This window comes from Octodon degus, unplaced genomic scaffold (genome assembly GCF_000260255.1).
Source record: "Octodon degus isolate 3935 unplaced genomic scaffold, OctDeg1.0 scaffold00150, whole genome shotgun sequence".
In the NCBI taxonomy this organism is placed as follows: domain Eukaryota; kingdom Metazoa; phylum Chordata; class Mammalia; order Rodentia; family Octodontidae; genus Octodon; species Octodon degus.
Window position 1 is genome coordinate 4,246,719 of NW_004524726.1, and position 25,039 is coordinate 4,271,757.

Genomic DNA, 25,039 nt, shown 5'->3' on the forward strand with positions numbered 1-25,039 from the left:
ACAACACTGTAGCAGGACAGTCCTATGACATTGTTTTTTCTTGTCTCTTGTTTTCATTTATTACCCTGTTTTTAAAAACAAACATTTACTTAAGAGACTGTGGGGCCGGGGAGATGGCTCAGTAGAATAAGTGCTTCCCTGGCAAGCACAAGGGCCTGAGTTCAATACCCCGATCCGCCAAAAACAAAAAAAAGAAGAGATTGTATGGCAGTAATTGGTATGACATGACAAGCAGTATGTATTTAGAAGACCAGAATGACAGGCATTCCCAGCATGACCTTAGTATTACACATTGCTGTTTTCAGTGCAGTTGCTTAGTTCACAGGTATCAGCATATATATTAGGGTGAGAATCTTACCAATTTACTGTTAGTTTCAAAAAACTGCTGAAGATTCACAGGATCATTACCTTAACCATCTTGTGCGTATAAATCTGTGGCTTTGCCCCTGTCTTTCCTAGCTTTTCTCCTTGCCCTCTCTTCATTGTCTAATCCTCAAGTTCTTGCTTTCCTTTTAATTGTGTTATACCTTTCTATTTTTATTTCTTCTTTTGAGTTCTTACACCAGGGAGACTATACGATATTTACACAAGTGGGTCTGGTTTATTTCACTGATGAGTGTTTTCAAGTGGCATCCATTTGAATATAAAGGCTTTGTGTTTATCACACATCTTTTCCATCCATTCCTCAGGTGATGGGCATTTCATCTGAGGAATTGTTTCCAAGATTTGACTATCACAAATTGTGCTTCTGTAAACATAGGTTCACATATATCACTATGATATGATGTTTTCAGTTCCTCTGGGAAAATTCCCAGTAGGGGGATAGCTGGTTTGAATGAGATTTCCAGTCCTAGTTTTTTAAGGAGTCTCCACACTGATTTCCATAATGGTTACACCAGTTTCCCTTCTCACCAGCAGTGGAGAATGGTTCCTTTTTTGGGGATAAATTTTTAATGTAAATATAACTTCAGTTTGCATATCTGAAAAATAGGGATCATAGATCTTTAAGTATTATTAGAACACCTAGCATGATACAATATTCAAATTACTTCATAAATGGAAATTTTTAAAAAAATTATTTTATTTTATTTATTTATTGTGGCCAACTCAGCCCACCCTGGAGGTGGGGCTAGTGTGGCATGTGGTGCCATGGATCGAACCGTGGTCTCTGCGCTTTTGCCTAAGGTTGCCTAAGCAGGTGCTTTAGACCACTGAGCTATCTCGCTGGCCCAGAAATTAGTTTTATCATTATAATTTCAGTTTCATTTTATTTGTATTGCATTTTGGCAAAGAAGTACAATGGTGTCACAGGTGCTATGCATGAGGCATTGGACTAAATATACAGTTTCTTTATGCATAGGACTTTAAAAACGTGTCATTCTAGATTTCTGTGATATGAATTGATGTTTTAAAGTATATTCTTTTAAAAATAACTTTGAACAACTTAACACAACACAATTTTCACATGACACTCTACTCTCTTGGTAATCTTAAGTTACATTGCAATTGTGAATTATGTCTAGATGCATCAAATGTACCATTTGTGAAGTATTACAGTAAACAGGGTCTATGACAATTACTGGTTTATTTCAGCATAGTCATGTGTTCAGAAAATGAGGCAGTGGGCCATCCGGAGTTAAAGTTAGAGAAGATTGCTGTTTGTGCTATGACACTTTCTTAACTTCTTTTGAAAACTATTGAACATGAGCATATTGACTCTTTGTACTAATTGTAATGCATTACTGTACCCCATAATCTATGAGAGTGTTCACCTCTGCACTCTGCCTGCCCAGCTGTTGTCTTGAACAATTACCAGCGAGTTATTATTCTGGTATGAGCTGTGTCATGCTCAAAAGTGGGATGAAAAAAATGTTAATGAGCATGCATGAATGTTGGTTGATGAAGGTTAAGTGGTTGCAGATAGACTCTGAATTCTTCTCTGTGAATGTTTAGAATGAGGCACTGGGTTCTGATGAGGGATTACAAACAAATGGTGCTGATGGACAGATCTTGGTTGAACATTAAAATGGTATCGAAAAGGAAATTCTGTATTTTCGCTGAATAATAGTGTTGTTGACCCCTCAGTACAACTCACCATTTTAGCACTGGTTTTATTTTACAATTTGATTTTTTTCTTTTGTACCAGATTTTCAAATTCTCTCATTTTCCTATTTTGTATCATTTTTAACTTCTGCCTGGTTGTATGCATAGTTGAAAACACACAAGGAACGATACCATTAAAACATCTGTTATGTACTTATGTTTTTAGCACAATTGCTATTTTAAGTATATATGATAAATTAAAAATATTGTATACAATCATTATCCAAATAGATAAGCACAGTACTCAGTGGCAGCATATTTTCTTGTCTTTGTGTGTTTGCATGAATTTTGGCATTTGTTGTTGATTTTTTGATCAAATTGTTGAAAACATAGTATTTCATATGCTCTCTATTGAAAAAGAACTTGAAATACATGTCTTTTTTTGAAGAAGTGGCAATCCAGGAAATAGTATTTGGTATTTTTGATGAAACTTTTTTCTCGTTTCCCAAAAATTTTGAATATGGTATAAAAAACAATGTATGCTTTGCAAGCTGTAAAGTACTGTACAGATATTTGTTTTCAGTTACCTTATTTTAGCTGAATAGCATGTAAAGATCACAGTGCTTTGCGTTTGGTAAAAGAAGTATAAAGAGTGGAAATGTTTAAGTATTCACAGGATTGTGAAGTTACTAATATCTGACATTATCATTTTATTGTTTAATAGAAATTTTGAGAGTTGTACATAAAGAAACTTAAAACCTTTGCCAATGGAAATATTATCTGACATATTAGGTTTGTTTGATTATTAGGAATATTCTCTTATTTGTGTTTTGTTATGAGGTAGCTCCCTGTAAGTCACTGCCTACTTACTGTAACAGCCATTGATACTTATTTTTTAACATAAATGTATTTTTTGTGTGAAGCTGGCCTTCAAAACTTGAATTAAGGGCCAGCAAGATAGCTAAGCAAACTAAGCGCTTACCTAGGGGCTAAGGTTCAATCCCTGGCACCACATGCCGCGCTGGCCCCATCCCAGGCCGACTGAGTCTGGGCATGGTGGTGCAAACCTGTAATCCCAGCATGGGGTGGGGGAGGGCTGTAAACAGGAGGATCACTGTGAGTTCAAGCTGCGTAATAAGACCCAACACACACACACACACACACACACACACACACACACACACAGAGTTGAATTAATAGATTGTTGATCTTGTCTGATCAAATTTATAATTGTTGTAGTAAATGCTAATAAGTTTTCCTTGAGTTCTGAAAAAACACAATAGAAGATATTTGAACTGTAGATTTTATCCTTGTCATGCTGTGGTCCAAATGTGGGGCCCATTTATCCTAGGTCAGCATTTCACCTTGGAGCTGCACCTGTACTTCAGTTCTTACGCTCACATCTCTATTCCTCTGTAGAAAAGAGCAACTTATATAACCTAGCAACTTCATGCCTAAGCATTATTTTCTAGAGCTCTGTAATATGCTATTGTATTAAGAGCTGAAATCTTAGTACTAGTGTAGCTTTTTGTGACCAGCAACTGAAATTGGATATACAAATCATATTCTTTCAAGGCAAGCTGCTTCTTAGCACTATGTCTAAGATAACTGCCTCTATTGCAGTTATCCTCTATCAGCAAACAGGGTTCTGGTTTTGGATAATGAGTCAGTTGTGGTAAATCATTTGGTTAAACCACAGTAGTATTGCATCTCTCTCATGTGAAAAGAACTCTTTTTACTTGCTGGGACACAGTGCCAAGTCAGACAAATGCATCTTGCCTTCATGTGTTATACAATGTAATGGAGAAAATGGATTTAAATAGGCAATCTAAGATAAATGACCACAGTTTTGAATATCCTGTGAACAAGGTTGATGATACATTCTAGATTGGAGACAGTGGCCATTGAAGGCCTATGACACTATGTTTAAGTGAAGACAAAAAGAATAGGAATTTGCTAGCCAGGAATTTGAGATATGAGCACTCCAGCAGTAGGAAAAAGCATCTTTACAGATGCTCCAGTGGGAGAGAATGTAGGATTCATTAGAGGTTCCCTGTGGCTGGAGCATATTAGGTCACAGAGACAGTGACAAGAAGTTGAGATCTGAGATTTGAATTATTTGGAAGTTCTGCAGAGAAACTTTTGAAGTTTGGAAGGATGAATGCATAATTTCTGAAAGGAAAAGGGCAATCCAGCAATAGGGACTTTGAGAGAAGAAGACTTGTCACACTACAAAAATGCTCTCTAGCATAGGAATAGCATTGGGGCATAGGAATGTAGATGATGATGGCATTGTGGCTGGCGAGCAAGATGAATGGTGAAGTTAAAGGTGGTGAGTTGCCAGTTCTGAGCCTGAACAAGTTCTTTTCAGGATCTCCATCTCCTTCCTCAAAAGAGGGACTAGAGTTGTATTCCCCTTCACACATTTGAAACAAATTAATATTCAGTATGGGTCTTTTTTTCTTTATAATGTATTTGATAACTTCAAGGTCTTACTATGCAGTTCAGACTCATAATGATCCTCATGTTTTCAGCCTCCCCAGCACTGGGATTATAGATGCGCCACTATGCCCCGAGTCTTTGCCCAGCTCAGGCAGCCCTGGGGAGGGGCTGGAGTGGCATATGGTGCCTGGGATTGAGTTATATAGTCTCTGTGCTTGCCTAAGCTTGCCTAAGCAGATGCGTTAGTCCGCTGAGCTGTCTCACTGGCGGGTCTTTTTTGGATTCAGTTATGCATTGATAAATACATATATTTAAACTGTCAAAACTCACTACACACAGACTTGGGTGGCAGTAAATCTGTCTTTAAATTACATCATTAGGGCTCTTCCCAGTGAGGACTGGTGTGTCTTTTATCCTAGAGAAACACTAGGAGTTCACGTGTGAAGTTTTGAAACAAGCCTTTCTGTTCTTCAGTTGCTTTGCATCAAATATACTGGATATGCCAGACTATCTTGGCTTTTGAATTCATTTATTCTTTCACTAAACCATTTTGTCTAATCTATATGAGACTTTCTCAGAGGTGTATTTTCTTTGTATTTATATAAGTCTATGGAAATATATTTATTTATCTTTAGAAAGTGACTTTCATGGAGGAGAGGGAAAGGAATGCAATTGCAATCATTTAGGATTTGATCCTGTTTCCTATTAATCTTTCTATGCCCCAATTTAATTTCACTTATTCCATGAAGACTTTTCTGATTCATCTAGTGAGATGTTATTTTTTGCTTCTTTGAACGTCCAGAGTGCTCCATTGATCTTTTGCCTTGATTGGCCTCAAAGAATTGAGACAAAATAAAGCCTTTGAAACATTTACTAACCTTTCATAAACTCTTTCACAGGGCTTCTGATAGGATAAATATCAAAAGATGCTTGACCTCTGTAATACTTTTCCCTTTATATGAGTGACATATTGTTGTATAATTTTATCCTCACACACCTTATTGTTCCATTTTCAAAGTTTTTAAAAGAACAAGTGATGTGTTTTACTTTTTTTATGTCCATCCATGCAGAGCCTAACTCATTCGCGATAGAATAAATGAATGCATGAATGTGTGAGTGAACGAATGAGGCAGCTTGAGATGATCTGTAGAGCCCCAAGGGAGCCCTGGTGGGGAGCTCTGTGTTGAGAAACCCGATAGTTGTAGCTGCTGCCCTTGCTCTAACTAGAAAGCGTTTCTTGGTCCTGGTGTTCTCATTCAGGAAACTTGAGCATAAGAATGGAGAATGGTCAAGATTCAGGAGGTAATTTTGGCATTGTCTGTGAACATATCTAGCTCTCAGCTGCGTGAGTTCTTTCTAGTTGACATTCTCAAGTTCTGTGAAGCTGCTGATCTTAAGATTAAGAAGTAAAGTATGAAATAAATGTAATGTATACCATAAAGCCCATAGTATTCAGGCTTACAACTGTGCAGTGGTGATGAACTGATCATATTTGTCTCATTAGGGAATGAGATTATAACAGTCATTTGAGATATAAACTCAGCAAATGTCTATGTGTGGGAAAATGTAAGAATGTTCATTTCAGAATAGTTTCAGTAGCAGAACAACTTAATTTCTCACCTGTAAGGAAAATTCTGCTGCTTTAGGCAAATTATGTTATCAGCTGATATAATATGAAGTATTAAAAATAATGCGGTCCATCTCTATATATGGGCATGAAAATGTATACAGGATTTATTACTGTGTTAAATAGAATAAAAATCCATATGAGTTCACTTGATTATTAGAAAAATCTGTATTTTTGTATGTTTATTCATCCTTTTGTTGTTCAGTAGCCCTTGATGCACACCCATGTCTAGCCTTTTGCAATGCCACCAGTGATAGCCTTTGTTAACAATCATGATTATTATCAATGGTTTCCTTAGGACAGTATTTGTTTTAGTTGGGGAAGACTTTTGTTTTTTTATACCCTTGTATATAGTTTGAATTACTTTATAATGAATTTAGAAAATTAATTTTCCTAAAAGAAAGTCCAGAATAAGCAATTAGCTGAAGTGATAATCTTTATTTATTTTATATATAAGCAAATAGTTACAAGGGTATTTGCCTGTCAGTATAAAAAATCTGAAAAGTCACAACAAGACATGTGAGGCATTCATTTTATTTTTAAATAATCACAGTTCAGAAATGACCTTAGCTTTCCAAAGTGAAAGAAATTTATATGAAGTATATTCCATACATAGGGTTCCATTAATTCAGTAAACTCCATTCTAAAGGCAATATATTTGATAGTTAATTATTCCAAATGGTGCCTGTGATCAAAAGGGACACCCATTTGTAATGAAGGAAATCTGTGTAATAGTTACCCTGAAGAATGTTTGCTCAAGTGTGAGGAGGGAAGCAATTGATGAAGTGAAAAGTTGCATATATCTTCCTCAGGCTTAGCAATAGAAGCTTGTAAAAAGCTGAGAAAGCATTCTGAGTACCAGTAACTAGTAAAGAAGGCTGAATATGGGGCAAAGATTTGCAACTTGATGAATTGTGCTAAAGTATTATATAGGTCAATGAGAATGTATATCTTGTGTCACATTCCCTTTGGACATTTGCGTGTACATATTTAGAAGAAAGATTTTCCTTTGTAGTCCGTTCCCTCTGCCTTATTCCTTAATATTTGAAATATATATTTGCTACTTGTTCAGACTTCTTCCCCCCAGTGGCATTGCAGGAGAATTTTTCTCTCAGAGGAATTTCTCAGTCGTTTGAAAAATTTAATATGTTGTAGTACGTGTTTCTGAACTCAGGTCCACTTATCTTTTTAGCACTTGCATGCCTGCCTCTCCCTTTATGACCTAGCAAGCTATTCTTTCACGTATGTGCCTTGTGTCTCTCTCTTTCTGATTTTGCAGGATGTTGCTAATGAGAGAGATACCTCTGCCCAAGCTCATGTTTATGTGGTGGGCAGAGAGAGGAGCACATCCTATGGGACTGCATCTAAATCCTGCTCTCTGTCAGGCCCTCTGCAAGCTCTCTCTGTCCACAAAGGGCCTTTGTGTCTGGAACTATCCTGTACTCTGTAACTGTTCACTCCCTATCGTAGGACCTTGTCCTCAGTTTTGTATAGTTAAAGGAAAGTTTTGTGAGTTTGTTAGTTTTTTTTTTTTTTTTTTGCGATTTTTTTCTCTTATAGCTCTTACAATTGAATATAGCTTTCAATGCTGCTAGTTCACTGCAGATAATAAGATAGACTTACTTTTTTACTTGGTGCTGAGGAATGGCCTCTTTATTCTAAAAGTATTTCATCTTCCTCAGAAGAAATAAATTCCCCTGATCCTGAGATGACAAGGCTACAGAGAAAAATTCAGGAAAGGGGAGAAAAAATTCCTCTTCAGTTAATATCAGGTTCTACTTTAAGAGAAGAGTGAATCTTGGTTGTTTTTTTTTTTTTTTTTTTGGTGGAACTGGGGATTGAACTCAGGCCCTAGCGCTTGCCAGGGAAGTGCTTATTTCACTAAGCCACCTCCCCAGCCCCAGAAGAGTGAATCTTAATCATCGTGCCTTTAACTCCTTTCTGTTGTGTCACCACATTTGCACTGTGCACTGATGGAGCAGACAGGAGCACAACTGCCAGGGTGGAGTAAGCACAGGAAGGGGAATCCAAAGCCTTGCGGCTGTTTGCTGGGCCCTTGCACCTCTGTGCTTGAGTTTTCATATTGTAGAATGAGTTTTTTTTTTTTAAATTAAATGTTTTTTTCTACTGTTCATTTTAATTGGGGGAGAAAAGATCTGATGTTTTTCGAAATGCAATCATATGAAATAATAGACTTGAGATCTGTGGCATGAATTAAATTAATTTTAGTCATATCAGTGTGATTTATTAAAAGATTTTAAAGATTAGAAATTTTAACTGTGCCAGAGTCGCAATTAATAGACATTCCTAGATGTCAACCGTATTGGTCTCTTTAACATTACCTTTTTTTTCTGCATTGGCTTATTGATGTATGTCTTCTGAACATTAACTTTTACCCTCTGACATTTTCATCAGATGTTTAAACTTGAGGTAATTTTTAATTAGTTTGGGGAGTTTACAGTTAGGAATACCTTAGTTCCTGCAAAGATGCTTTCCTACAAAGATGTTTTAATGCTCTGCCCAGGTGTCAGGTGAACCAAAATAATTATGAAGTAATTGAGTTTAAAGTTTAACTCTTATTTTCTAATAAGCACATTGACATTAATGAAAGTTTCCCTCTCTTCCCCTTTCACAGAATGGTTGTATTAAATACTATACTGTTTTCTTTATAGAGCAGATTTGGTCAGTATACTGAATTAAGATGGTTTTGCAGAGGCAAGCTAGAAGACAATGGGAAATTGTGACTGTATAAAAAGTCTGTATGTATAAATAAAGATATCAGGAAAGAAGTGCAGTGTTTGTCGTGGGTGTTTTTGGAGGGCTTTGGCGATTACAGATCATTCAGGAATTTCTGAACTCTGACTTGGTTTAGCTCTCTATTTTCCCTGTGGTAAAATGTGGATTCACAAGAAAGGAGTTTCAGGGACCATATTATTACTAACTTGGTCTTTACCTGAATATACCAAATTAACTACTCAAGCCTTTGTTTGCCTGAGTAAATGGTTTGTGGCTAAAGCCAAAGGCCAACTTAGATTCCCTTTTCAGAATATACTTCTTTTATATGTTGGCAGTCTGTATGGAGCTAAAGAGAGTCAGTTGTGGTGTAGGAAAATGCCAGACTTTCTTTAGAAAGAAGGAATCCACAAACTCTTAGAAAGGAAAGAGATTAAAGGTGGGAGATCTATACTCCTGTGCTTGATCTTTTAAAGTAGAGGTAAAGGAAGTGGAGAGAGAGTATGAGATTTGTCTTTTCTTGAAATACAAGACATGGGAAAATTGTTGATGTGGGCTACCATTTCCTTAGAAGTCTGAGAGCTGAGAATGTGTCTATGTTCTTGAAATACTCAGTTGTCTAACAATTTGGAAAAGTAATGCTGGGTGAATGGTAGCAGAGGAAGCTTCTGTAATGGCATGCTCTGAGCCATTATAATCTGGTAAGCAATATGTGTGAGAGGGGTGTATTACGTATTTAATGAGTGCTATCTGTGACCTTTAACAGCTCTTGAGAAAGCCTACATATATTTTAAATGATGCCATTTTACTGTGGTTTGTGAATTTTATGGTCACTTAGATTTTATGTCTTCATTGAAAAATGCAAAATATTTACTCATGCCTATGTACATTTTCAGATCAAGAATTGTGAAAGAAAAAAAGTTTTTGAATGAACCCTCCTTATAAAGATAATTTCTTATATTTAAAAAATTATGGTTAAATAACCATAACATACGATTTTGATTAATTTTAATTGCACTGTTTTTCTGTGGCATTAAGCACATTCACACTGTCTTGCAGCTGTTGCCACCTTTCATCTCCAGAATTTTTTTGTTTTTCCCAGTTCACACTCACTGTACTCATTATGCACTAACTCCCTACTTTCTCTTTGCCATGTAAAGATCTTCATTATACTGAAAATATCACTTAATACAGCCTTTTCTTAGATATAACCTCTATCTTCTAGTGGGAGATATTGTGGGACACTTGGATTGCAGCTGGAAAGGTAGTAGAAGCAGGGTGCTTGGGTGAGCCAGCTGTATTGTATGGTTTTAGAAGGTCCAAGTACCACAAGATCTATATAGAAAAAAAAGTAGCCCAGATACAAAAATATCTGTTTCTTTTCTTTCTTTTTTTTTTTTTTTTTCTCTTTCCATTTATGTATTTGGTACAGGTCTTACTACTCACCTCGGACTAATAGAAGCATGTTGTCTTTGTACAGTATGTTTATTATAACATTTTTAAAGTTTATTTTACTATCAGTAGAATTCTGTTCGGTATTTTGGAGTAATAGTTATTTCTTCATGTGGTCACATCTCTTCTGTCACTTATAAGCAAAACAGCAAGAGGGGAAAGGGAGGGGCAGAGGTGGCAGCAGCTAGCAAGCCACTGTCCCTTCCTTATATTGCATTCAGCCAATTTGCCCCAGGATGGGTGTAGCACTTATATTCATAATCCCAGCATTGGATCATGAATTAATTACAAACTGTAGAAGTCCATCATCCCATGACTTCCTGAGGCTATGGAGGGACAACTAGACACAAACCGTGACAACTACTTACCAGAAAGCCTGGATAACAAATGTTGCGTGGAATATAGAACAAATTCAACTTCCCATCTTTGACAAATGCTCAAGTTGCAGTGACCACACATGTCTAGAGATAAGTCAGTGGTTCTTGTGACTCAGGAAATTATCAGAATTTCATTTTTCCTAATATGAAATGAAATGTTAATGTGAAATGTGTGTTGCATCCTATACTCCGAATGGGTTTTTGCACAAGTAAAAGAATCCCCCACAAAAAGAAGTATGCTGTCTTTGTATAGTATGTTTATTATAACATTTCTTAAGCTTATTTTATTGTCAGTAGAATTTTGTTTGGTATTTTGTAGTAACAGTTATTTCTTCATGTGGTCACATCTCTTCTATCACTTACAAGACAATAGTTTGGCCACTTTAATGATACTACATGTTCTGGTTTACCCACACTATTCCATGCCAAGGGTATCTGTTGACTGTTTAATATTACTTTTCTAGTCTCAAATTGCTTAGTACAGTGAATATACTTAGCCATAAGTTGACTTATTAAGACTTTTGGTTTTATAGCATACTAGCTATCCTGAATTTCCTGTATCTTTATTTGCATCTAATCCTTCTTTGAATTAGGAATGTGCATTGAGTTCTCATTCTTTTTATAATACATTTTTTTTCTCCTTTATTAATACATTCTCCTGTGTAGGCATTCGCATGTCATGTGTTAACTTCCAGAGTGTGCTTTGGAATTTTAATTTTTTTTAACCTGAAATATATTTCTACTTTATCCAAGTATACATGGAAAAATGTCAAACTGGTGAAAACAATGTTTAGTGAAAATTACTTTTGATGTATTCACTTATTATTCCATGATAGGGGAAAGGTCAACTTTCAGGAAATTTTTTATTAAAGGGAATAAATTCTAGAAAAATTCTTATAGTTTTTAAATGTTTAATATATGTATTTATGTATATATTATATATATGATTGAAAGTATGGAATATTGTTTTGAGTAGTTGTGATAAGCTAACTAAGATCATGCGACTACTGAATTCAGTTTTCTTTCAACTGTTTTGAATACTTTTAGTTTTTCTGCTTAGACTTTAGATTCATTTGATTAAATCTTATCTCATTTGTAAATAATGTATTTAACAATAAGGTTTAGATGAGAAATAGGATTATGTTTCTCAGAATAATTGTTCTTCCCTAATGCATACCTTTGAAGTTTAAATTTACTTAATGTGTAAGTTTGAAGGGTGATAGTTTATTTGACTTGAATTGTTTTTCTTCTTCATCTTAGGTTTAAGAGATATATACACATAAAAGAGGTGGCCAAAAATTTGACTAATTTTTGTGTTTAATGCTTTTGAAATGGGCAACATTGCTAGTTTTCTTTATTGAGAACATCTTTGTGAGGGACTCAGCAGTTTTTATATAACGTTTTGATTGGCTTATTAGGGGAAAGTTATGGGAAGAGTGATGGTGAAACATTCTATAGATCAAGTTTTTTGATATCATTATCACTTTAGGCATATACATGAAGGTATATTTCTAATGCCTGAGTGATTATTTTGTACATGGAAAAAATTTATTGTAACTTTAATTAATTGCTTATTAAATTGTATAATCCTTATTCATTTAAAATTGAGTTATAAAGCTTTCAAGACTATTTTGTGACATTGCTAAAGTAGAATGTCACACAAAGACATTTATGTGCTGTACTTTTGATGATTACCATCGTTGAAATAATCTGTTCTCCAAAATTTTATTTAGTTCTTCAGTCACTCTTCCTAAGTATTGTGTAATTCTTAGCCTTGAATTGTTAAACACACTGCCTTTTGCTAGTAAAATACCCTGATTAGTTATGGCAGTCATATATTACTATTTGAATAGAAAAACAGTCTATCTGTTTCTCCTCTGATTCCTGATTATTTTCAATGCAGTTGAGTACATAGCTGTTTATGTGCCTAGAAATATTAAAACTGGGTTTGACAGACTAGATATGACTAAAACAATTTATGCAATTAAGGTTTTCACTACTAAAGCATTTACTGTGATATATTGCCAAGAATAGATTGCCAAATTAAAAATGAATCATTCCAATTTTTTAACACTTCTTTTTCTTATGTATTCCATATCTTCTGCCTCCAAGCTACCTAAATCTCTGAAACCACATAATGCCATCAAAACTACCAATAATGTTAATTGTCAGAAATCTGTTTTTTTCTTTTTCACCTTTTTGCCTCTTCTTAGATTCTGGCCTTGTAGGCTATCATTCTTCTTACACTGTACAACTGAGTAAGTAAACTGTATCCAAATTTATCCACCATTTGATGGGTGGTAATGGGTAAACTCTTGACCTGCCATTTGGAACTATGTTTTCTCAAAGCTTTGAATCCTGTCATTGTGTTTCATAGGTGCCAAGTATTTCTTTTTTCACCTCATTCCTCCTCACCTTCCCAGTCCCTCTCTCAGTAAGTGTGTACATCAAGGGGTTATTGGATCCAGTGTAGATGACAACGTGAGTCTTCTTTCCCTGTCCGTGGTTCCTGAGTGCTTTCCTCATGCAGATTCCCTGTCTCAGAGGCTGCTCTAGGCCAAGTGTGGTCCCCAGTGGCCTTGTCTCAGATTGGGTCATAGCCAAGCTCTCTGTGTGATCTTAGAGGAGTAACTTATTTTCTCTGTTCTTAGAGCCACTCATCTACAGGAGAGGCTGAAGTATATATTCAAGGACTTTTCAACTTCTAAAATGTATACATTTTTGATCCTCTTTATTAGCCTCTCAATTGCTAGAAAGCAAGAAATAAATCAATAGTACTAATGCCAGTAATTCATAGAAATCTCCCCACCCTGACTTAATTACATTTGAAGACTTGACACCTCATAATTTTCATGTCCTAAGTAAATTATTTTTTCTTTTTCTGTAGTTGAAGCTCCTAATTCTTTTTTTTTTTTTTAAATGTATTTATTAGTACAGGGTCTACAGGGTCTCACTACACAAAACAGACTCGTAGTGATCCTCCTGTTTTCAGCCTCCCAAGCACTGGGATTACAGGTGGGCACCACCATGCCCAGTCTGTCTTTTTCTGTAGTTGAAATGAATTTATTGGCTTCTTTCTATTACAAGAAATGCTTGCTTATTTAATCAGATGTACTTTTCATCCTTTCAAAGCCAGTATAATAATCTTAACAATTATTATAAACACAAGAATGTAGATTTTATAACACTTGTGTTGAGTTCCAGCAAAATTTAAAATGCTTTATATTTCTAAAATACTGTGTTGTAAGATACATTTAACTAAAGGAGCATCAAGCAAAAGGTATTCAACAATTAATGGCAGCATTTGCTGATTTAGAATGCTTGATTATGGAAAGAGAAAAGTTTTTTATTAGTTCTTCTTCTGCTAGCTTCTTATACATTTAGAAGTGAGTACTTTTAGGTTTTCTCTAATGCTAGAATAATATATGGTAAATATTATATGGAATCACATTTTAAGTCAATCTGCTTATATCATGCAAAATAATATATGATAAAGATTATATGGAATTCACATTTTAAATCAATCTGCTTATAATAGAAAATGAAACTGCAGTAAGATATATAACCATGTTTTATGAAACTATAATTTTTAATGGAAAATTTAGTATGAAGTAAAATATTTTAAAAGGTGATTCTTTATATGATTTTACTGCTGTTTTTGAAACTTTGAAAATATAATTTTAAAAGACTTTCTCAGTTCAGGGCTTTTGGCAGAGTTTTGTCATCTTAGGCTTCATTCTGACATAAAACCCTTATAAAATGTGGCATATGCTGTTAGTGATCCGAACAGTTCCTGGACAGCATTAATCTTCTCTTGGAAAAATGGAGTCTAACACAGCATCTCTAGGAAGTAAGATTAAACACATACATCTATGGCTAAATAGCCATATCGCTAGTGTGATGGCACCGGTAGTCTGACCTTAAGATTCAGAGTTTTATGATATACGTGAGAAAATTTAGTCTGGAAGCAAATGGGTATTTTGTACTGGCTTTAGAAGAGGATCTCCGCCAGTGGATGGAATGCCTCTGAAGTTTGCTTCCCTGCTCATGGCTGAGTTGTGCTTATGCACTCTTAATTCTTTTCCTGATTTCTCTGTCAGTGTGCAGGGAGGCTGATGTGAAAGTGATTACTGTCTCATTCTGTGTTTTACTTGCATAACATCTCTTGGAGTACAGTGTCCCTGTCCTCATGGTTGAGCCGTGCAGAGCCTGACGTCAGGAGTTCAGTCCTACCTTCCTCGCAGGGACACAGATATCGTCAGCATGGAAAACTGAAGCTGTGTTTTGTGTAAAAACTTTTGTTCCACTAACTGTTCTCCTGTATTCTTATTTCTTTTAATAAATCCTTTTTATTGTTGCTATATGTTTGTTTGCTACTGCTGTAGCAAAATAATGAAGCTTTGTAATTTGTAAGAGGCCTTTTTAGCTCGAATTTCTGCAGATACCGCAGCATGTTGTATGTTTCCAGCACCTGCCCAGCTCCAATAAAGACCATATGCTGCATGGGATCGCAAAGGGATTATGTATAAGGAGCAGCCAGAGAGAAATTTGTTTGGGGAAGGGCCATTTTTTGCTCTTTTATAATAATCCTCTCATAAAAACTGACCAGGGCATTCTAACCACTATCTCAGTTCCTTCCCAGGGAATGCCCCTGAAAGACTAACACTGCCTTTACCTCCTAGCTGTCTCTCCACCGTGTAACATCACCAGGCTTCCAACATGTGGACCATCCAAGAACCGTGGGAGCTGGCATTATTTAGATGCTGCTTTATCAGCAGCTTACCTAGCATTTTTACGGATTTGCAGTAGCTCATTATATGGCTTTGTTTTTGTTTGTTTGTTTTTTTGTTGTTGCTGTTGAACTTTTAATAGTCCAACCACTTACTAGTTCAGTATCCATGTTAGATTCTACTTTGGAAGCAAATCTCTTCTCTCTATTCCTGTTGCTCTTGGTGAGGGCACCATTTTCTCCTTCTCAGGTTATAGTCGTTTTTCTCTTTTGCCCTTATCTTTGTTTTTGCCACTTTGCAGTCACTTTCAGTCACCTCAATTTTTCCTAAAATGTAATTGTCTTAATGCTTCTCATAAGGCACTTCAATCTTCAGTGGTTCCTTAGGACTCTGAGAATGAAATGCATTCTTCTTCTAATATAAAAGGTCCTGCGTTATGAGGTGCCTGATTCATGTTTGGGGCCATTTATTTCCATTCAGCATTCTTTGTTCTTCCTGTCCTCATGTGGCTTTGTACCCTTTCAATTCTCACACCTTTACAACTTCAAGCCTTCAGTGATCTCTGTCCTCTTTCTCTGCACCAAAATTTCATAAGGATAATTCATTTTCACTTTCAAGCTTTTGTTTAGATTATGGTTCATCCCATAAAGACTATCTCTGAGAAGTACAGATTAGAGTGTTTTTCTTCTCTTCTGATTCTTACCAGAACATGGCCAGTATATAAGATGTAAATAAAATTTATCATGAATGTTCAAATTTAAAAAATGACAATAGAAGACAAAGTGCCATAATTTTTACTGCAACTACTTCCCTTCACTTTGAACATGTTTATCCCATCATTCTTGCTGCTTGCTGAAGCAGTTCTGATAATCTTCTTCCATGAGTCTTTACAAGGTACAATAAAAACTATGACAAACGCTGCTCCTTACTGCCATTTAATGAAAAGGCAGGCTCAGAAAAACATTGAAGTGTGTTCTCACCCACTTTACTCACTCAACGTGGCACTGTGGGTCTTCTGGTTCATCCGCAAAGTCTAAATGACTAAGAAAGGTAAATGTTTTGAATCAAGTTAGGACATGAAAGTAGCCAGGATGGTTTGACTAAAGAGTGTTTGTTTCCACAACAGCTTCCAAAAGTGTAAGTTGACAGAATGAAAAGCGAAGGCAAGTATTTGGAGGAGGATTAATGGGAAAATTTTTCTTAGTTAAATAAAGTTTCTGTAGTCAAATTTTTAAATTGAAATATTCAATATATTTTCAATTTGATAACTATATTATAATTTCCATTTATTTTGCAGTAATGTGTATTGGACATTAAATTTGCTGACCCTATGGATGTCTGTACACCGCTTACAATACTTGTTAGTTTGTGTTATGAAATATTTCTTATGAAAATGAAAGAATGAAAAGTAACTGATGACATATGGAAAAATTTACTGGAAGTTTACACAATAACTAGGAGTGTAATTTAAACTTCTTTAAGTGACCTAAATATATATGTATACATTTATAAAGAGTACTGTATTAAATTGAATGAATATTTTATGTATATATCACATGATTAGGATGTTTGAAAATTGTCAAAGTGTCAAGTCTCCCAGGATTTAATTATGAATTCTTTGCAACTAGAATCCTCTTGCAATGGATTTTATTTTGGCTTTTTAATTACTTGATAGTTGAAGTGAGAAAATAAGTGAGAAAAACAATAGAAATTTGAGGATAAAAAATAATATGAACAATCACTCAAAATATGCAACTCTGTCATAATTAAGCCAGAGTGGCAAGTAGCATATGAGTGGTACATGAAAAGAATTAGTAGCTCAGAAAAGAGACCTAATATCTGAAGTTTAAAATCTGTTCAAATTGATGCTTGATTCCACACAAAATGACACAAAAATTAGCTAATAAATATTTTCAGAAGTTGAAAATTTGACCTTTATCTCAAACTTTGTAGCAAAACCTATAATTATGCTTCCTTTTGATATAAAAATAGTGGGAAAAATGAAAATAATGGAATTATATCATCTGACACATAAAAGATCTTGAAGTTGGTTTTTAATTGTTTTCTGATTATTTTTTAATATTAGTGATTTGTTTATATCTATCTAGACATTTGTCCCTCTCAGCTTGATATCATCAAAAATTCTAATTTTATAGAATGACTGATACTAAAAAATCTTGTTCATGGACACCAGAGAGAAGAAAGTTGACACAACCACGTTATTGGTTGTGCCTGTAAGCTTGACTCTACTGTAAACATACTGTTCATATGTTGTTTAATGTAATATACTCATTGTTTTTTAAGGATAAAGTCAATTTATTGAATTTTTTAGACTAATGAGTTAAAATGGGCTATGAATATTTGACTACTTTTAAGAGTTTAAAAAATATATTTTTAGTTATAATTCAAATTTTATAAGGGATCTGATTTTATTTTATTTTTTATGTGTTTAGTATAGGGTCTACAGGGTCTCACTACTTAGGTTGGACTTGTGATGGAGATATGATTTTAAACAATCATGATAAGTCAAACAGAAAACAGTTTTGTTTGCTTAGTACTTTCAGGGCTACTCAGCAAGTCATGAGAAGGATTAATGTATTGTTATAACTGTGTTCTGTACATTTCTCAAGTGAACAGACTACACATATACTTACACTTGATGGCATTCATTTCTATAGTGTGTATTAGTGCTGTTAGTGCTATTTTTGTTTTTCATGTTAAACTTTTGCACACTTACTCTTTGTAACTTAAGAACCACAGATACTTATCTGAAACAGTTTGAGTCTTGGAATCCATTTCATTGTTTTGTAACTGTGTGGTTTAGAACACTGTGCATCCTTGATGTAAAACAGTTCACTTTTCATCCTTTTGTATATAAATACCGTATGAACCAAACATCATTCTATCTTTGATTTTCCAGAAAAAAAAGATGAGGAAGTTTTTGAAGAAAAGAAAGTTATTAAGAAAAAAATTAAAGAACTTAAGTTTCTGGATTCAAAGATTGCCCAGAATCTTTGTAAGTATATTTCAGTGCTATTAAATTACCAAAACATAAGTAGATGGTTTAAATTATTTTATTTTATGACTTGTTTTTCATTTTATGGTTATTTTAATTTTATTGTTATTTGCATAATAAATTCAAATATAATTCATCATTATGCAAATTATGAGATTAAACTCTTTTCAAAAGATTAATGCATATTATAAAATAAGAACAAGATTTATTTTGAAATTCTACCTCCCGTCACTGAAATGAGAATATATTATACAGTCTTGTTTTAAAGTGTAAATATAAAGACAAGAAACTCAGGTAGTGACATCATATTTTGAAAAAAATGAATTATTTCTTTTATGCCTCTGAATCTCTATTGTTTGTGATATTTTAATCACACAAAAAGGAAGTTATAATATTAATGGGAATAGAATTGATGAGTAAAATAAATTCCATTATTTTATCTTAACCTTTCAAAGCTGAGCTGTGAAATACATAGTGCTGAGCTGTCTTCCTGACTGAATTACTGTAGATAAGAAGGCAAATGATTTTGCTTCTCTGTCATTTCTAACTGCATCTTAAGTGCATCAAACATAGTTCTGTGAAGAGCTAAGATGTCTCTTTCTCTATTTCTCTGTCTCTGTCTCTGTGTCTGTGTCTGTGTCTCTCTCTCTCTCTCTCTCTCTCTCTCTCTCTCTCTCTCTCTCTCTCTTTCTCTTTTCTGATGGTGCAAGAGGGATATAATGTGGAGAAGCTAGAGGTAAGAAGATAGCATAGCTTTTAGTCTGCGTCAATTATTAACTTGCCTCAAGTGAGCTTTTTAAAATTTTTTTATTTTTATTTTTTTTTTTTTGTGGAACTTGGGATTGAACTCAGGCACTTGCGCTTGCCAGGCAAATGTTTATTCTACTGAGCCATCTCCCTGGCTGTCAAGTGAGCTTTTAGCAAGTATTGGGATAAAATTGTTCTCCAATGAGAGAATAAAAGATCAAAAGTTTCCTTAAAGAGAATATGTACAAAGGTAGGCATTCATTTTGGAAAGGTTTGGAAATGAATCCCTCTTATCTTCACTATGATCTTCACTCTGCCAGAGTCTTCTCTTTCTATAGTGTGGGCCTGTTAAGGTCCCCTGAAGCAGTGAGGAGGTGTTAATACTGTTGGCCAGTAGTCATTTATTTATTTTTTCCTGAGCTCAAGATGATTATTTCTACACTAGTGCTTCTTTCAAGTTAGGTATGATTATGGTGTATGTTGGGCCAAGAAAATGTGAGTAAAGATAACATCATTTTTGGCTTAAAGGGGTGGGCATAAGAAACTCAGAAATCTCTTTTTGTTGGCCTCCAGAATTACAGTCAGAATGGTGTCCATCATCTTGATAAAATGGTCATAAAAATAACAATGGTCATAATCAGTAGTGCCCTGTCCTTCTAGGGGACAATGGACATATACTGTGAATTAGACATAATTTTTTCTATGTGTGATAATGTAGCCCACTGACACTTAGTTGTTATATTATTTAGCTTGGAGAATTTTCTCCTACCTCCTCCCGAAAACATTATTTCAGTTCTGAACATTACATTATTAGCTGAGATAAATGTGAGAAAGTTCTATACTCAGTGATCTAAAAGATGATTTTTGTTTAAAAATATATTTCTGACCATACTACTAGTCTTGAACCAAACCAACCATTTATAGTTGCTGAGGAAATACCATTTTGAATACATTACTTTCTCAGTTGATCAGACAATGATAATTTTGCTTAGACACCTCAAAGAGAATAGTAACTGGTTGAATAAGGTAACTGTTCATATGTTGTAGAGCGTATGCTAAACATAATGTGATAAATAATAACATGTGCTAATAATTTTTTCACCATTTGTAGTAGTTCTTTGTTTGTTGATTTATGTATTATTATAAGCCCATCAGATAGGTATGTACATTGACTTGAGAATGTGGTGCTTTTAACAATAAAAGAGTTCAAATAAGACAAATAATTAAGTATAATATATATTTATTCCTATTTATGTATTCCTATTTACCTGTATATTAACATTATTATCGTAGAAAAAGATCCTATTTGTGTTGTTTGCTTTAGCTAGAGGATATATATTCTGTTTACTTAGTTGGAGAAGTATATTTTAAAGTGTGAGATAAAAAGATACAGAATTTATATTCTGTCATATTATGAAGTCATACATTTCAAAATTACGCTTGCCCTCTCAGATTGTAGCAAGTTTTGTGATTGAAGTGTTATGAAGCTTTAGCAGCCTGTAATCTTTACTGTAATTATAGTTGGATTCACAGCTGGGTTTTGTCCATAAAACTTAGAGGTTTGAGATACTGTATTCAGAGGAGAATGATGTTTAATTAGTGACAACTGTTTTTCATTGAGAAAATGTCAAGTAATGCTGTGGTCAGTAGTAGAATACTGATACTAGAATGGAGAGATTCACTTGTAAAGCTTATTGGAGAGAAAGATAAGCCTGTAGTATATAATTTCTCTTTGAATTCTTTAACTGAAATATTCTATAGAATTTTGAGAATTTGTATTCATTTTTAAATTGAAAAACTCATTTATTTGCCTATTTAAATATTATGTAGGGCTTTCTGTAGTTTGAAAGATTTTGTCAAAGACCCTGGCCTATCATAAATGATAGAATCCCTGGATCAAGAGCAATCTCAGAACTTTACAGTATTCCTGTGTTTTTCTACTTTTCTTTTGAGTTAGTATTATAGCTCTACAGGGAAAAACCTTGGACTCTACAAATTAATGTGAATGTTTTACTTTAGACATATATAAATTGCCACACAGAATACAAGTGACTAACTCCAAGATGTGTATAGTCTACTGTTTTGTATCAAACCCAGAGCTTGCTATTGGGGATCTATATTATCCCATTTTGAAGGAAAAGATATATGCTAGTTAAAAAAAAAATCATTTTTATAGGCTTTTTGGAGGCTTTGAGTATCCTTATATTCTCAGTAACTTTTAAGAAGTCTACACTTGTCTTTCAAATTACCTCCTAAGCAGTAGGTCATTTTCAACTCTCCTGTAATTTTTTCCTCTGTGGATATTACAGCAAATGCTTTCCAAAAGACAGTTTATTCATAAACTATTAAAACCATGGCTTTATTGACATAAATATATGTTTCATGCTAGTTTAATTCTAGGTGACTGTTGGAAAGAAACATAGAATAAAATAGGTACAATAAAATATGTGAAATGTTTAATTACATATTTTAAAAAGTATTACAGTAAAAACCTACATCACCTCTTAAGCTCCCACAAGATATTCCTGCTCACTTTGTCTGCTTATTCATGAAATCTGCCACTTCGCTACTTGTGGCTATTCACCAAAGTCGAGGTGATCGTGAAGGTGAAAGTTTTGAGTCAATTCCAGACATTGAGGTAGTTACGGCAGAGCAATGGAAGACAGAATGAGGGACTTTGAGATGAGCTTCAGAAAGTGTGTGTGGGGGGGAGTGTGTTCAAAGTAATGGGAAATATTTTGGTGGGAATTAATGGCACTGTGTCTTTTACTTCAATGTTTTTTTTGAAGTCCATCTAATGTTTTACCTCATAAAAGAATGTTATTTCCATCTACAAACCAAATTGTGCTACTAACATTTTTTCTATTTTTGTGTGTTAGTAATCTGTTACTTATGTAGATTTATCTTACCTTTATTCATGAATGTAATTGTGCGAGATCATGCAGGTTTTTTTTTTTTTTTTTTTATGAGAAGTTGATGGTTTTCCAATCAGTGACACCCTGACTTCTAATACCAGTTGCAAGGCCAGTGCTTCTACAGGCACTCTCAGTCTTGATGATTCATTCAGAGACAGAGAAGAGTGGGCAAGCAGTGCAACTGTCTGAGTTATGGCTACACTATGTTCCTGCGCGATGGCAGATAGCATGGGCGGAGTCCAGCATGAAGTTTCCAGTTTTCTCGGTCTTCATAGTTAATGCTGGGCCATGGTTAGGGTTGAAGTTGTATGGCTGGCCCAGAGGTAGAGCTTGTCTTGTGAGTGCAAAGCTCTGTGTTAGTGCTATCTATCCTGGGCTCATACCTGCAGATAAAAAAGATGCTGTCATCAGGCAGGATATTGTAAGAGTTTAGAGAGTAGTTTAGAGGTATTGTGGGGAAAGGCCAAACCTGACAGTGGCAAGTCATTTTGTCACAGTGTCACACTTTTTTTCTTTTTTTGTTTTGATAGTATCAGGGATTAAACTCAGGACCTTGCGCTTGCCAGGCAAGCACTTATTCCCCTGAGCTATCGCCCCAGCCCCAGTGTCACACTTTTTAAAATGCATATTCTTTATATTAGTTAAATAAAATTATTTTACTTAAATTAATATTTGTATCTGCCTGCCTGCCTGCCTGCCTGCCTGCCTGCCTTCCTTCCTTCCTTCCTTCCTTCCTTCCTTCCTTCCTTCCTTCCTTCCTCCCTTATGTTTTTAGTTTCCCCAGCACTGGGATTACAGGCGTGCACCACCATGTCTGGACTCAGTGGCTGGCTCAGCATGCCTGGGTGTGGTGCCAGAGCGGCATGTGGTGCCAGGGATCGAACCCCAGACTTGCTTGTTTCTTTCTGATTCATTCTTTGGTACCACTGCTGGGTTACTTAAGATTCACATACTCATCATCTATTTGCCTTAATCTAGCATTTTTCCATCTTTTTATCTCTTTGATGTGTTTTGAATAAATTTGCCTCACATGTCTCCAATTGTCTCTTTAATCTGATACTTAATAGATATGTTGTTTTTTGTTTTTTTAATTTTTTTTAAAAATTTATTTCTTTTTGTGGAATTGGGGATTGAACTCAGATCCTTGTGCTTGCCAGGGAAGCACTTATTCTACTGAGCCATCTCCCCGGCTCCTACTTTGACTATTTTTAAAATTTCTAAAACTTCTACTTTTTTCTTTAAATTATGACACTTGTTTTTAATCAGTATCTTGGGTTTTCTCCCACCCACCATTTCAAGCTTTTCTTTCATTTCTATAAATAATTATTTTATTGTCTCATATGATTATTGCTTTTTCTCTTTTGAAAAAACTCAAAAATGCTTTTAAGATCAAAAATTATTTTTTTAGATAGTTCTGGAATTTCTCTGTACTGCCTCAAATATACATGTAGAACTTGTTTCATTTAGTTCCTATAAGACATTTTAGAGTAATTCTGTTTTAATTTTTTCTTTAATATTCTGAACTTTTTTGCATTTTATCTTTAGACTTTGTTTTTTAAGTAGAATTTACTTTTGCTCAAAAACAGCAGTAATTCAGAGATTCATATTAATGTCACTACACTGATAGTATAGATACATCTTCATAATTCTCCATCTTAATTTTCTTTCTCAGAAGATTTGCTATCTATTTCTTACCATTTTTATTTCTTTATTTTTAAATTGATTTTATATATATTTTGCTCATTTTCCTATTAGACCTCCTGGTATTCTAATTATTTTAGGTGCTTGTTTATGTTTTTCATAAAACTCAGAAAACATGAACTACTTTATTCCTGTACTGCATTTCCTAGACTTCAGGACATGCATCACCAAAAGATGAAGAACAAGAGATATGTGCTGTATTCTCTGCAGCGGCTTCCTTTGTCCTGCTGAGTACGAGGAGTTGTACATATGGGCTGCCTATGCTAGGAATGGTGATGCATGTGAAGCCCGGGCTGGAACAAAGGATCACATTAATAAAATTCAGAAAAGTAAAACTCTGAGTTTTAAGGCAGATCTTTTCACCTCATCTTGCTTGCTTTTTGTTTTGAGTGCTTTGGTATTTCTTTTATAATGCCAGACAAAAAATTTTTTTCATAGGCTTTATGTTTGAATTCTTAAACCCTTGATAAGCTAATGTATTGTGTTCAGTCTTCTTATTTTTGTAAACATTTATATTTGCACCTTCGTCTTTACATGATGTGAAGAATTGGGTTTTATTCCTTCACTGTCAGTTACTCATTCATTGTCCCTTTGACATTATATAGTCACTATATTACTTTTTTTACTTGCTAGATCATTCTTCTGAGTTGTCCTTTTAGTCCCATGCATATCTGTTCATAGATGTTGTGATCCTTTGATATCCTGATTTTCTACAGTGTATCTTACATACTTATTTGTTTTAAATCACTTGAAAATTGGCATCATTCCTAAGGTAGACAAATAATTATGCATTTAAAAATCAATGCTTGTATCTGCCTAATAATAGAGGAATGTCATATTTCAACTGGAGAAGAATATATAAAGTGTATGAAGGAAATTTTCTCCTTAATAATTATATTGAATCTATACATTTTTGTGTGGATTTATTATTTTTATATTATTAGTAAAACTACATGTAAAATTCCTTTGTTATCTTATTCTTCATGAACCATTTCTACCCCGCTCTTTTGCTTAGCAATCTTCCTGAGCTCTTTTCGGGTGCCATATGAGGAAATCAAAAAGATGGTATTGGAAGTGGATGAAACACAGTTGGCAGAGTCTATGATTCAGGTAAACAAGCTGGCAGAGTTTAAATTCCAATATTTCATTGCAAACTCCTCATTAAATAGAAATCTGTAAGTGAAGCAAAATTCTTAATCCAAATCATTCAACTGGAAAATCATTGCTGCATAATTAACTTCAGCATAACTTCTGCA

General features: G+C 34.5%; 1 protein-coding gene across 1 annotated transcript in view; it reads left to right on the forward strand.

The window, feature by feature from the left end:
* Diaph3 (diaphanous related formin 3) overlaps positions 1-25,039 on the forward strand; it is a 523,261-nt gene that overhangs the window by 232,674 nt on the left and 265,548 nt on the right. The window contains exons 18-19 of the mRNA XM_023702376.1: positions 18,325-18,420; positions 24,799-24,893. Coding sequence (XP_023558144.1) covers positions 18,325-18,420; positions 24,799-24,893 — 191 coding nt within the window. The remainder of the gene's footprint in view (positions 1-18,324; positions 18,421-24,798; positions 24,894-25,039) is intronic.